General features: G+C 46.3%; 1 protein-coding gene across 1 annotated transcript in view; it reads left to right on the forward strand.

Moving 5' to 3' along the window:
* The window catches only part of LOC129709642 (potassium voltage-gated channel subfamily KQT member 4-like), a 221,444-nt gene that overhangs the window by 148,065 nt on the left and 58,354 nt on the right, over positions 1–15,025 (forward strand). Inside the window, exons 2-3 of the mRNA XM_055656124.1 lie at positions 8,010–8,100; positions 14,883–15,009. Of these exons, the coding sequence (XP_055512099.1) occupies positions 8,010–8,100; positions 14,883–15,009 (218 nt within the window). The remainder of the gene's footprint in view (positions 1–8,009; positions 8,101–14,882; positions 15,010–15,025) is intronic.

The following is a 15,025-nucleotide window of genomic DNA, read 5'->3' on the forward strand; positions in this document are numbered from 1 at the left end:
GATCCTTCTTCCCTTTGGCTATCAAACTGTACAATTCCTCCCCCTTCTGTCGTGGGGTAGACTGAGACATGTATTTGGTGTCTTGCGTATTCTGTGTTTTTATGATTGTTGGCAGATCAATTTCCCTCCTGGGATAAATAAAGTTATATCGTATTGTATTGTATCGTATCACAGATGTTAAGTGAAGATCAATATATTGGTATGTAGGGTCTGGTACAGGTACAGTTACAATCTAGCTTGCAGCAGCATCACAGGTACATAAACATAGACTCAAACAACACACAGATAAATTAGACATAAAGCACAATACATTCTACAAGACAGTGAAAAGAAAAAGACTGCACAAAAAAACAAGACATTAGTCAAATCACAATTAATTAAAACAAAATCAAGCTCCATGGTAGTTCAAGAGGTGGTCCATGGTGTTTCATTGCTGAGGGAGGATTAGGGTCATGCGAGTCAGTTCAAGCACCTGATCTGATTCTGAAACTGCTGGTTGGAGTAAAGGTTCCTGAACCTGGAGGTGTGGACTTCAGGTTTCTGCACATCCTGCACGATGGTAGCAGTGAGAAGAGGGCATGGCCCAGATGGTGCGGATCCTTGATGACAGATGAGGCATTGCTTCATGTAGATCCTGTTGATGATAAGATGTTACATGATGGACCGGGCTAAATCCACCACTCTCTGCAGCCTCTTGCATTCAGGTGGATTGGAATCGCTGTACCAGGTCAGGATACATTCTGCAATAAATCTGTAGAAGTTTGTTGGTGCATTCAGTGACATGCCAAATCTCAACAAAGTCGAGACCCTGGCGCATCTACTTCATGCGTACATTCAATGTTAATGTACGAGGCATAGTTAGTAAGTGTGCAGATGGCACAGGGAATTCCGGTGTTGTTGATGGTGGGGAGGGACGTTTGAGAATACAGATAGTCATCATCTGATCAGAGCAATGGCTGATGGAATTCATTTCCTGATATGCAGTGTTTTATTTTGACGGGAACGCAGCACTCCAGCATAGACACAAAATGCTGGAGCAACTCAGCGAGACCGGCAGCATCTCTGGATAGAAGAAATGGGTGATGTTTCTGGGTCGAGACCCTTCTTCTGACTGAGAGTCAGGGGAGAGAGACACACAGAGATAAGGAAGTGTAAGGTAAACACATACCAGCATCTCTAAAATCTTAAACGTCACTATATTGTTTTCCATTCACATAACACTTGTTTATTAATTGTGTGTACCAGCATCTTTTTACGCATAAAAAAGTGCTGTTGATGGGTCAGAATTGATGCATATTGGGAGAGCAATTAAGAGTGGGACATAAGCATTGAATGGATGGACTGTCGGGTGCATTGAATAACAGGGGGAGCTTGGGGACAAATCTGTAGATGCCGATAGTGGCAGTGTAGGTGGATAGGATGGCAAAGAAGCCATTTGGCATGCTAGTGTTCATTAGCCAGGGCATGCAAAACAAGAGCAGGGATGTTGTGGTTCAGCATTGTAAAACACTGATGAGGCCACATGGGGAATATTGTGTGCAGTTTTGTGCGCCTCGGTATAGAAGGATATGATTGCTGTTGAGAGGGGCGGAGGAGATGGGGTAGTATCAATAATGAGATGAGACTGGATAGACTGGATTGGAAGAGGTTGAGAGAAGGAGAGTGAACCGTATGGGAGTGTACAAAATCGCAAGGATGGAGACAGGATGAACTTTTTCCCATTGCAGAGCTGCCTATAACCAGAGGGCATGGCTTTAAGATAAGGAGTAAGTGTGTTTATTGGGGATATAAGGAACTCTTTTTTCATCAGAAGGTAGTTGGAAACTGGAAATGGTGGTGGAGTCAAGGGCTGTTACAACATGCAAGAAGTATTTATACTAGTGTAGCGAGACAGGCAGGTTGAGTGAAGTAATATTTATTAACAAATAAAAACGAAACAAAACCTCGTGTGATACGCGTGCCTGACTAGCTAACACTAAACAACTCCTGTTGCTGGGAGGGTTGCTGATGAACTAACTAAAAACACCCGCGAATGAACCCCCGTGGTCACGTGACCGAGCAGACCAATGACGAGTGTTCTGACCTCCCCAAACCACCACTAGGTGCCGCTACACTAGAAGTAGTGTAAAACTATTAAGCTACAGACCAAGTACCGGGAAAAGGAATTGGTGTTGATTGGGTTGATGGTCAGGAGGGAGGTTTAGTTTAATTTAGTTTAGAGATGCTCCATGGAAACAGACCCTTCGGCTCACCGGCGACCAATCACCCTGTACACTAGTTCTATTCTACACACTACGGAAAATTTACGGAAGCCAACTAACCGACAAACCCGCACGTCATTGGGATGTGGGAAGAAACCAGAGCACCCCGAGGATAACCATGTGGACACTGGGAAAATGTGCAAACCACGTACAGAGAATTCAAGTAGGCAGGATCGTGCCCGGGTCCCTGGTGCTGTAAGGCAGCAACTCTACCGCTGTGCCACTGTGCCGCCCTGTGAGTTCCTTCAGCACTTTGTGTTCTGCTCATGTATGCTCATATATATCAGTGTATTCTACTCCTCAAATAAACCCGAATGCTGCCCCCTCCTGTGCCTCCTGGTTAACTCCAGACAATTTTAGGGCCTGTTCTCACTCTCAGTTCGTGGTTGAGCTGATTTTCTACTTTGTCCATTCACTTTGAGAACTTGGCTACTTGGGATTTCCTAAAGATAATATTGCCTTTTCCTAGTCAACGGCAATCAAAGTGAAAAAGTGGAACAACTTTACAGCACCTTGCCGTTTGACCAACCTGACAACAGGGCTCGTAATGTTCTTTGATTTAGTGATTTAATTTATGCAAATAGTGATTCCAAGTACTTAGGTTATCAAAGGCGCTTTTTATATGACTTAGGATCTATTTTGTGGTAATTTACTGCTTGTCCCCTCCAGAGTGTAGTTTGGTGCTTCAAGTTATTAGCCTGCATCCCTCCGAGATATCTCAGACAAGTTATTATCTTGCTTGAGTCCAATGTTTGGGGTTCAGTCTCACCCTGGTAACTAGAGCTGAAACATCCAGGGTGATTCCCCACTGCTTTGGTGTGGGAGGTGCGGGCATTTGGATGAAATGTTCAGCGCTCTGTTCTCTCAGGCAGTTCTAAACGTTCCTGTGGCCCCAGGGCAGAGGAGTGAGCTATAGTTTACTGACTGATACCTCTTCCTCACTGAATAAGGCTTTCCATTCAGTGTCGTGTTGCTATTTCTGGGAGCTTGTCATGTGAAGACTGCAACAGAACAGCAAGAAAGGTGGCTAAAAATTGTTTCAGTGGCTGAAAAACCAATTTGGGATTATTGGAATGGTAGCTCCCTGAAACTAAGAACACAAGTCGACATAGTGGTGAAAAAGACAAATGGTATGCTTGCCTTTGTTGGTCGGGGCATCGAGTGCAAGAGTCTGGGAATCATGTTACAGCTTTATAGGACTTTGGTCATGCTGCAGTTCTGGTTAGCCCATCACAGAAAGAATGTGGAGGCTTTGGAGAGTCCAGAAGAGGTTTACCAGAATGATCCCTAGATTAGAAGATAATAGCTGTAATAAAAAGTAATAAAAAACTTGAATTGTTTTCCCTGGAGCGATGGAGACTGAGGGGAGATCGGAGTATATAAAGTTATGAAAGGCATAGATAGGGTAGACAGTCAGAACCTTTTTTCCAGGCCAGAAATGTCACATAATAGAGGGCATAGCTTTAAGGTGAGAGGGGCAAAGTTAAAAGGAAGGAGATTGCATTGCACGATTTTTACACAGAAGGTGGTGAGTGCCTGGAATATGTTGGGCCGAAGGGCCGAATGGCCTACTCCTGCACCTAATTTCTATGTTGCCGAGGTGGTGGAGGCAGATAGGACAGTGGCATTTAAGAGACTTTTGGATGGACATATGGATATGCAGGGAATGCGTCACATTTGTTTTTTGTTTTGTTTAGAGATACAGCATGGAAACAGGCCCTTCGGCCCACCAGGTTCACACTGACCCGCAATCCCCGCACATTAACACTACCCACACACACCAGGGACAATTTACACTTATACCAAGCCAATTAACCTACAAACCTATGTGGAAGGAAACCGAAGATCTCGGTGAAAACCTGCAGTCACGGGGAGAATGTACAAACTCCGTACAGACAGCACCCATAGTCGGGATCGGACCCGGGTCCCTGGCGCTGCAAGTGCTGTAAGGCAGCAACTCTACCACTGTGCCGTCCTTTTTTGCAGACAGATAAGAGTCAGTCTTGGCATTATGTTCGGCACAGACATTGTGGGGGAAGGACCTGCTCCTGAGCTGTACTATTCTTTGCTCTCTGTTCTGTGAAAGACTTCCTTCATTTCTGTGATACTGTTTCTCCACCACCCCCGCTAGTCCAGCTGGTTGCTGCTGTGAAGTAAAGCAAGTGAGGCCAAGCATTATGCATTGAGTGTGAAGAAGGGTCCAGACTCCAAACATCATCTGTGCGTTTTCCCTCCGCAGACAATCCTTGACCGGCTGAGTTCCTCTGGACCTCTTCAGCCTCTAATGAAAGATCCTGACCCGAAATGTCACCTGTCCCATCCCATCCTGAGTGTGAAGAATGCGATGGGTTATAATTTTGCGAATTATTCCCCAGAGGGGACTTTGTGTGTATCTTTGGTATAAACCAGCATCTGCAGTTCCTTTCTACACAAACTCTTCCTCAATGTCAGCAAACAGAAGGAGTTGGTCATTGACTTCAGGAAGCAGGCATTGACAGTACCTACCCCTGTCTGTTTCAATGGTACTGCTATGGAGATGGTTAAGAACCTCAAGTTTCTGGGTGTAAATATCACCAACAATTAGTCCTAATCCAACCACGTTAACCCCACGACTGAGAAACCACCCAATACCTCAACTTCCTCAGATGACAAAGGGAATTTGGCATGTCCCTGATGACTCTTACCAATTTCTATAATGCACCATAGAAGGCATCTTATTGGGCTGCATCATGGCTTGGTATGGCCATTGCTCTGCCCAAGATTATACCGAATCGCAGAAGGATGTGGATGTAGCCCAGTCCATCACCCAGACCAGACTCCCCACGACTCCATCTACACTTCACGCTGCCTTGTGACAGCAGCCAACAAAATCAAGGGGCATTTTCACCCAATCAAGGACCATTACCTCTTCTCCCCAATCCCATCGGGCTGAAGTTACAAGGACCTGAAAGCACATACCACCAGATTGGGAAACAGCTTCTTCCCCTCAGTTGGCTTGCTGGAGACATGCACGGACCCAGGCTGACCTTATCCGTGCTGTCCTTCCAGTAACTATCAATACCAACCCCATTTACCAGCACTCGCTCAATATCTTGGTGATTTACTGCTCATCTAAATACTTCCTAAATGCAATGAGAAGCTCTGCCTCCATCTCCCTCCCAAGCAGTGTTCCAAATTACAACTACCCTCTGGGTCTAATAAACCTCCTCAAATATCCTCCAATCCTCATACCCAAAATATCTGTCCTCTAGCTTTTGACACCTCGGTTAGGGGGAGACATTTCTTGCTGTTTACCTCATCTCTGCCCCTCCATCAGCTCCCACCTTGACCTCCAAACTCCAATGAAAGCAAAGTAAGCCAAAGCATTATCTTCTCATCACTGAAATGTTCCAACCCCCTTCTGCAGCTTGCTGTAGTGTGGTGGCCAAAACTGCACAGTGGCTTAGACTAACCAATACTTTATAACGTTGTATCATTCCCACCAGGCAATTATATTCCAAGTCCCAACCAATGAAGGCAAGTATCCTGGATGTCTTCTTCACTGTATCTCTGTGTTGCCTCATTTAAGAATTAATGCACTCCTAGCTTCATCTGTTCCCCAATACTCCCAGGAACCTCTTATTCATTGTGACCTCCAAAAGAGCTTCACCTCATCAGAATTGAATCCCGCCTGCCTTTGCTCTGCTCAACTTACCAGCTGACTAAAGTATTGTTTTTGTCAGGTTTGCAACACCTGCAACTCTAGTTCTCCCCCTGTCCATTTCCACACCCGGGACAACTTACAGCAGCCGATTTATCTACCAACCCACACTTCTTTGTGATGTGGGAGGAATCTGGAGCCCCTGGGGGAAACCCACAAGGTCGCAGGAAGAACGTGCAAACTCCACGTGGTCAGGATTGAACCTGGGTTGCTGGAGCTGTGAGGCAGCAGTGTGAGGGACTGCTGAACAGTGCAGGCCCACACCATGTGTGCCATTCTTTTAGGAAAGGAAAGCAGAACTGTTGACAGTATCCGAGATGTGATATCATTAAGTCTCGGTGTGGTTGTAACAGCCAAGAAACAGGACCTTGGGCCTAGTTCGTCTATGCTGACCAAGATGCCTATCTGTGCTCATCCCATTTGCATGAGTAAAGTAATCTTACTGTGGCGCTCAAATCTCTTTGCAACAATGGCCATCCTTCCAAGCACCTTCCTAAATGCCCATCCCATCTGCACGTAAGCTTTCCGTGAATTGTGTAGAAGGGCACACAGCAACATGTCCCAATATCTCACCATTTTAAAACAACATTCAGCACTTTCTTTCACTCTACCACTGTCTAACCTCTTGATAAAATAGGTCAAGCCTGCTCCTTCATCCCTCTCACCATTCAAGGAATCTAAATATGCATTCTGAGGCAGAAATCACCACCGAAAAAAGTGGCACAACCAAGGATTACAGGAGAAATTAAAGATATTATTAATTCTAAATAAAACAATTGAATAATTAAATACGACTAAATTATAAATAAAAGTTAGTTCTGAAATGTTGTTAGACATAGCCATCTCTCTCTGTTGAAGTCTTGCGTTGCTGTCCGATGCTGCTTTACATCTTATATTCTCGCCCTGAGTGTTTTGGACATTTATCATGGGTTGTTTTACTTCTGCTCTGTCTCACGTACAATTACCACAAGACTATACTCAGGTGATGAATCTTCCCTCATTAATCACCGGCTAATCTCTTCTTCCTGTCTGTTAAAGCAAATAATCACTAATAATTTTATTCCAAGGCTTTTATGTATCGAACGCTCCATGGTAATTATACTCCAGGAGTGTTTTACAGATTACACACTGTTAATTGGAGTCTTGCCTTGCCAAACTTTGTTAAGTGGCTTTTCTGTTTGTAGTTCACTGATGTTTAAGGATTGTGGGCCCGGGATCGGCAAAAACGAATAAAACCAAAAATAGCTGACTCAGCAGATCAGGCAGTAACTGCGGAAGGAATACAAAGTAATGTTAACTGGTGTCTCTGCCCACGGATGCTGCCTGACTAGAAGGTACAGGAGCCAGAAATCTGCAACATCCAGATTCAGGAACTGCTTCTTCCCCACAGCCATCAGACTATTAAACACAGCTTCAAACAAACTATGAACTATGACAACCTATTGCACTTTATCTGTTTACTAATGTGTGTATATATATATTCTATGGTAGGTTACACAAAAAAGCTGGAGAAACTCAGCGGGTGCAGCAGCATCTATGGAGCTGTATGGCTTGTGTTCACCGTCACCGCTTCACTGATGTGGTCTTGTCTGTGTCTCCAGCTGCCCTGTCCTCTCGGTGTTTTCTACCATCCCCATACATGAATACCATATTCTATGGTATATGGACTGATCTGTCTTTATGACTACAATATCCTGTTTTGTTTTGTTTTCCTCAAACAAAGATGTAATATGTGAATATGTGATTCTGTTCCATCCTGTTTTGTAGTTTTTTTGCTCAATCCACAAGCATTGCCACTTTTCATTTCACTGCTCATCTCGTATGTGTATGTGATGAATAAACCTGACTTGACTTGTTGTGCTGCACCAAAGCAAGAATTTCATTGTCCTATCTGGGACACATGACAATAAACTCTCTTGACTTGAGTTGAGTGTTTCCAGTTTTATTTCATATTTGCGTAATCTGCAGCTTTGTTAGAATTGTGATCAATAATACTTGTGTTCACCGTCACCGCTTCACTGATGTGGTCTTGTCTGTGTCTCCAACAGATTCCTCCTGGTCTTCAGCTGCCTTGTCCTCTCGGTGTTTTCTACCATCCCCATACATCAAGCCGTGGCCAATGCCGGCCTCTTTATTCTGGTAAGGGACATCAGCGAAGCTCGAACAGGAGATACAGGCAGTGATTCATTTTAACTGGTTAACCTCTCGACATTTTTAAAACTGATGTAAGAATGAAACAACTTTTGCGGTTGCCTCTGTCGGGCCCAGTGGTCAGAGTATTTAGGATGCAGATCTTCTTGGACTGGGGGGGCATTGTGATGAATTGTACATCACAAGGTACAAGAGACCACATCTAGCTGGACTCCCCCCATGGTCCCTGCCCACTCCTCAGGTTGATCTCTGCCCTACCCACCCCTCAGCCCTTGATCTGCCCACTCGTCCCTCCCCTGTGGCCTTGCTGCTGCAGTATCCACTAGTTTTATCCACCTCTGAGAAGAGCAAAGGCTTCCTGCATTCTATCCTATCCATATCCCTGATAATATTACACAACAGCAGATGCTGGTTTGTACCGAAGATAGACACAAAGTGCTGAAGTAACTTAGCGGCTCAGGCAGCATCTCTGGAGAGAAAGGATGGCTGACAGTTTGGGTCAGGACCCAAGGGTCCCCCCCTGGGTCCTTTCTCCAGAATTGCTGCCTGACCCGCTGAGTTACTCCAGCACTTTGTGTCTATCTCTAGAAGCTTTGGAATATATTCACGCCACTAGCTCTCCGCTGCTTGCTGGTGGGAGTTTGCAGAAGGACAATATATGGCAGCATTGCCGAGATGTCCAAGTTCCTGTGTTGTGCAGTTGACCAGGTGAGAAGGAGATGTTGGTCAGTGGGGCAGAGTAGTGATCTCTGATCAAAGAGACGGTGCATTTGCAGGCTCTGACCGAGGGAGAGATACATGGATAGGAAGGGTTTTGAGAAATCTGGGCCAAATTCAGGCTAATGGGACTGGACCAGAAGGATAAAGTGGGCCGAAGGGCCTGTCTCCACACTATATAGCTCCGTGACTCTGAGTGAGTGGAGGGGCAGAGCAGGCCAATAGGGGGAAGAAGGAAAGTGAATGAGAGCAATGCGATTGTATCCCTGGGATCCAGCATGAACATGATGGGCCAAATGGCCCTCCCCTGTGTCAGAATAAGTAAGGAAGCACATTTTGTGCTGAATCTCCGAGTGTGGTATTTTATAGAGAGTGATAATATGCTTGAGTGCACGTGGCCAGAGGGCGATACTTGAATGATCTAGTCCTGGTGTTGAGCTTGGCCGCAGGTTGGAGACTCTCTGACGTATAACGGAAAGGGAATGGCATCCGGACCTGTGGAGACCAGTGAGAGCAGGGTCGGCACAACTAATGGTCCCATCTCCCTTGCAGTTATTTCTTTGGGATCTGGAATGACGTCAGTTCATAGCGAATCTAAAAAAAACTTAAATTAATTAAATAAATTAAAATCGGGAAAGTGTCTTTGTGAGACTGGAATGGTTACATCCCCTCGCCCCAGCAGAGTCGGAGAGGTGGGAGCACCACAGGGTATTGGTGTTGGTTTATTATTGTGGCATGCTCAGTGAAAAGCCGAGAGCCAGTCAAATCAAATCACACTATAGAACATTGAACAGTACAGCACATAATATCTGTTCCGAACATGATGCCAAGTTAACTAATCTCCTCCGTCAGCACTTGATGATCCACATCCCTCTATTCCCTGCATATCTATATGCCTATCCAGAACTGTCTTCAACACCATTATAGTGTCTGCCACCACCACCACCCCTGGCAGCACATTCCAGGCACCCACTATGCGCTGTGCAAAGAGAATTGCCCCGCACACGGGTACCTCCTTTAAAGTTTGCCCTTCTCACCTTAAAGCTGTAGGTGAGCTTTAGTCACCTAATATTTCACATTTCCACCCTGGGAGAAAGGTTCTGGTTGTCTACCATATGCATCTCATAATGATACAAACCAATCAGGTCTCCTCTCAGCCTATGACTACTGATTCTGACTACTGGCCGCAGCGCCTGGAGACCGTTACATAACCTCAAACGCAAGATAAAGAAAAAGCCTCTGATGCTTTTAAAAACAATCCACTTTGTTCAAACATTCCTTAGAGTTAATATCCTCTAATCCCGGCAGCATTCTTCTTCTGCATCTTCTCCAAAGCCTCCATATCCTTTCTTTAATGGGGGCAACGAGAACTGCATGCAGTACTCCAAATGTGGCCGAACCAAAGTCCTAGTAAGCTGCATCATGTCTTCCTAACTCTGATACTCAATGCCCTGACCTATGAAAGCAAGCATACCATATGCTTTCTTTACCAGTCTATTTACTAGTGTTACTACTTTCTATGATGAAATGGTCTTGGATCAATGCAGTAAAGGCTCTTCACTGTATTCTTTCTCCTTACATTTGAGCTCTCAAAGTGCAACAGATGAGTGCAATGGTTTGCACTATATGTGAGACAAGTGCTACAAGTAGTGCAAAGAGAAATATACAAGAGTACAGAGTATAGTTTACAGCAATGTAGTGTTAGTTACAGATATAAAGTTCAGTGTCTGTACACGGCAGGTTGGAAGATCGTGGAGGGGGGGGAGTTAATGGATGTTAGAATTAAAGGACGTTCTTTTAGGAAGGAGATGAGGAGAAATTTCTTTAGTCAGAGGGTAATGAATCTGTGGAATTCTTTGCCACAGATGCTGTGGAGGCCAAGTCAATGGATATTTTGAGGGCTGAGATAGATAGATTCTGGTTTAGTACAGGTGTCTGAGGTTATGGGGAGAAGGCAGGAGAATGGGGTTAGGAGGGAGAGATAGATCAGCCATGATTGAATGGCGTAGTAGACTTGATGGGCCGAATTGCTTAATTCTACTTCTATTCCATATGACCTAATGACCTTATGAATAGAATAGAATAGAATAGAATAGAATGTCTTTATTGTCATTCAACTAAACAAAGGTTTGAACAAAATTTTGTTCCCTGCAGTCATAACAGCAAAAAAAACAAAACACAGAATGAACACAGTTTCACACAGACATCCATCACAGTGCATCTCCAAACACCTCCTCACTGTGATGGAGGGGATCTCTTCCCTGTTCTTCTCCCGCGGTCAGGCAGTCAAACTGCGACGTCGAGGGAGGCGATCGAGGCTCTTGATGTTAAAGCCCCCAGCGGGCGATGGGTAAGAACCATTGGTTCCTCAGAAATAGTTTTCTGTAGCCTGTTGCTTTTGGACACGTGGCTGTAGAAATAGTGGAAGCGTTTGTAATAAACTTACAAAACTCCCAGGATTCTGGAAAAGTTCCAGCAGATTGGATACTGGTAACTATGGCACGATGGTTCAAGAAAGAATGGAGAGAGAAAACTCTCAGCCAAGTAGATTAACACTGTGCCCATGGAGTCCATTATTAAGACAAACTCACTTGAGCACTTTGAAAACCATAACATAATTAGGCAGAGTTAAGGTGCTTTCATTCAAGATTCAAGATTCAAGATTCAAGATTCAATTTAATTGTCATTTGGACCCCTTGAGGTATAACATAATTTACATAAACATCCATCCATCACATCGCTGTGATGGAAGGCCAAAAAAACTTATCTCTCCCCTGCCCTCTTCCCCCCCCCCCCCCCGATGTCAGAGTCAAAGTCAAAGCCCCCGGCTGGCGATGGCGATTGTCCCGCGGCCATTAAAGCCACGCCGGGTGATGCAAGGTCGCACACCGGGTCTTGGTGTTAGAGCCCCCGGCGGGCGCTCGCAGAGTCCCGCGGCCATTCCAAGCCGCGTGGGGCGGTGATGTCAGGCCCCGCTCCAGGAGCTCTTCGACCCCGCAACTCGGGCGGGAGAAGTCGCCGTTGCGAGAGCCCTGAAAAGCGGTCTCCCTCCAGTGACCCGCAGGCTCCCGGTGCCGCCGTCCGCCAGACCCGCAGTTGCAGCCTCCGAATCTCCGGAGGTCGGGCCGCAGCAGCAGCAGCGCTCCACCACCGCTCCACCCGCTCTGGACTTGGCCAGCTCTGCGACGGTGAGGTGAGTCGTCGGCACCAGAGTCCCCGGTCTTCTCCTGTTGGAGGCCGCTCCTCATTGCAGCCCCAACGACAACGGAGACCCGACAAGAAAAGGTCGGGTCTCCCGTGCAGGGAGAGATTTAAAAGTTACCCCCTCCCTCCCCCACCCCACCCCACCCCCCCCCCCCCCCACCACCCCAACAAAAAATAACAGAAACTACATAGAAACATAGACAAAAAATAATAAAAACGTGGACGGGCTGCAGAGGCCGCTGCTGACGAGAGTCGCGCCGCCTACCCATTAAAGGAGAAGTGTGTGTAATATTAGAATTCTTTGAGGATATAATAGTTGATGATAAAGTGGATCCAGTGGAAATATTGTGTTGAGATTAGTAAAAGCTGCTTTGGTTACTTAGAATTAAGTAACATCAGGTTGAGGATGTAAGGATTGATTAACTGATTGAGAATGGAGAGGCATGTGTATAAAGGAACTGCAGATGCTGGTTTATACCGAAGATAGACACAAAATGCTGGAGTAACTCAGTGCGACAGGCAGCATCTCTGGATAGAAGGAATGGGTGATGTTTCGGGTCAAGGCCCTTCTTCAGAGAGAAGTTGTATCTCGCCTTAGAATATATGTGGAACACTACTGGGCAGGAACAGAGGACAAATCAGAGGGGATTAATTCTTTAATTCCTGTCAAACCATCGAAGAGCAAGTCATATACGTCACCGTTGAGAAACTGTCATGACTTTCCCAAGCGCAGGCTGCATGTTAGCAAAGTAGTACTGATTTGTACAGAGTGTCAGTCACCCAGTCACTGGAATTACACGTGTCATGCATGGAGGTGCTTAAACTATGACGGGTAGTTCATAATTGTCAGTGTAATTCAGCGTCAACATGGGGTGAAGGTTGGGTGAGAGGGAGGTGAGTATTGAGCCTCAGTTAGCAGACGTTAGCGGCATGGACCAAGTCTATGCCCCCCTGTACAGCATCACTATGTCCGTCTCCTCTCTTTCTCCATCACAGCCACTGATACCGAGTGAGTCACCCCTTGCTGACCTGGTCCTGTAAACTGATTTGAATCCTTGCTTGCAGCTGAGCCATCCGCTGACAAGCTGATGGTCTGTCCCACCCGCCGCCACCTCACCAGTTACACTGACGCAATGCCTCTGACCAGCAGCTCTGACCAACCACCTCACCACTGCACTCCCACAACGGCACTGACCGCCGTCCCTATCACCGGAAGTGTTACTGTGGCTCACTGTCAGTAACACAACAGACCCGCAGACAAAATAACATGTGTTCTAATGTTCAGCGCATTACAAATGCATCCGTAGCCCATAAATGGGGAGAGATAGTGGGGAGCAATAACCGTGAACACTTCCCAATACGTCACATAAACCAGCCTCCCCTCGCCCCAGGCAGAGGGAGCAACAGTGGGCAAGGCAGCTATTCTCTCCTCCAGCAGGGAGCAGATGGGGGTTCCCGACACTAACACGTGGATTAGCGGGTGTGGGGCAGGGGGTGGAGGGGGAGGAATGGAGCTTTGGCCCTGCAGGAGCTGAGTTGAGGCTGTGTGGTTTGGAGTTTAGAGATTCCGCATGGAAGAGGCACTTTGGCCACTTAGCCCACGCCGACCATCGACCACCCGTTCACACTAGTTCTATGCTATCCCACTTTCTCATCCACTCCACACACATCCTCCACACTAGGGGTAAATTACAGAGGCCAATGATCCAACATATGTCTTTGGGACGTGGGAGGAAACCAGAGCACCCGGAGGAAACCGTACTGACAGGGAGACTATGCAAACTCCACAAAGGCAGCACCCGAGGTCAGAATTGACCCACGGGAGTAGTGCCGGATATAGATGAAGAGAGGCCCTAGGCTATTCCACTTCTGAGGGCCCTCCCAACCCCCCCACCCCCACGACTAGAGGAAGATGGAAGAGTGTTTTAAATAATTTGCGTAAAGCCAAGGATGATGACGGGTGTTTAAAATTCCGCAATTCGCAATTCCTTCTCTAAAGGACATAAAATGTTATTGTTAAATACCGTAGTGATTGAAAAAAAAGCATAAATATTAAAATTCACACTGTGAAAAACTTTTGCTATAACCGAACTGTTCAATATTGACGATTATATTGCAAAATCTGAAATCAAATCTGCTTCCAAAAACCGTTTACAAAACGAGTATGCTTTTTCCTATCGTTAACAAAGATGCTACAAATAAGCTTAGTTTTATTACTAACCTGAGAGTGGCAGCCACAGCACTACACAGTAGGTTTCTAGCCACGATTATCAGCTCTGCCCCGAGCATTGCTCCTTGCCAACTTCCTAGTTCAAATATTTTTGCACTTTCCTGCTTACCCCAGAGTTTTGACTTTTGAAGCCTGCATGTACCCAAAGATGTTCCCTGCACCTGCCATCGCAGCTTACTGGAGCAGGTGTGAAAGTTTGCCGGACCCCGGTGCCACCAGATTGACACCGATGTGCAGCTGAGCGTGGCCAATGAGATAAGGGGCTGGAAAGCTGAGCTTTTGAATATTTATTTATTGCCAGTGCTTGTGTCGAGTTATCGGCTTAAAACAGTTTTATTCTGAAATGGAGTGCAAGGAAAATTACTGAAGGGTTATTTAGAGACTACAGTGTGTTGTGACAGCATATGTTAGAAAGGCCTATGACAGTGACAAAAATATTATACACCTTGGCTGGAGGCCCCCTAGATTTTGAGGCCCTAGGCTTCAGCTTTCCAAGCCTATAGGTAAATCCTGTTCTGCACGGGGGTCTCTGGTGCCACGAGGCAGCAGCACTACCAGCCGCGCCACTGTGCCGCCTGTTGTGCCGAGGCTGACTGTTTGTCTTGTCTTGTTCCTGCAGGAGTTCGTCATGATCATCGTGTTTGGGCTGGAGTACGTGGTGCGGATCTGGGCGGCCGGTTGCTGCTGCCGCTACCGCGGGCTGCAGGGGAGGCTCCGATTCGCCCGGAAACCCTTCTGCGTGATCGGTAAGGACACTCGAGC

The sequence above is a fragment of the Leucoraja erinacea genome, chromosome 26, assembly GCF_028641065.1.
Source record: "Leucoraja erinacea ecotype New England chromosome 26, Leri_hhj_1, whole genome shotgun sequence".
In the NCBI taxonomy this organism is placed as follows: Eukaryota; Metazoa; Chordata; class Chondrichthyes; order Rajiformes; family Rajidae; genus Leucoraja; species Leucoraja erinaceus.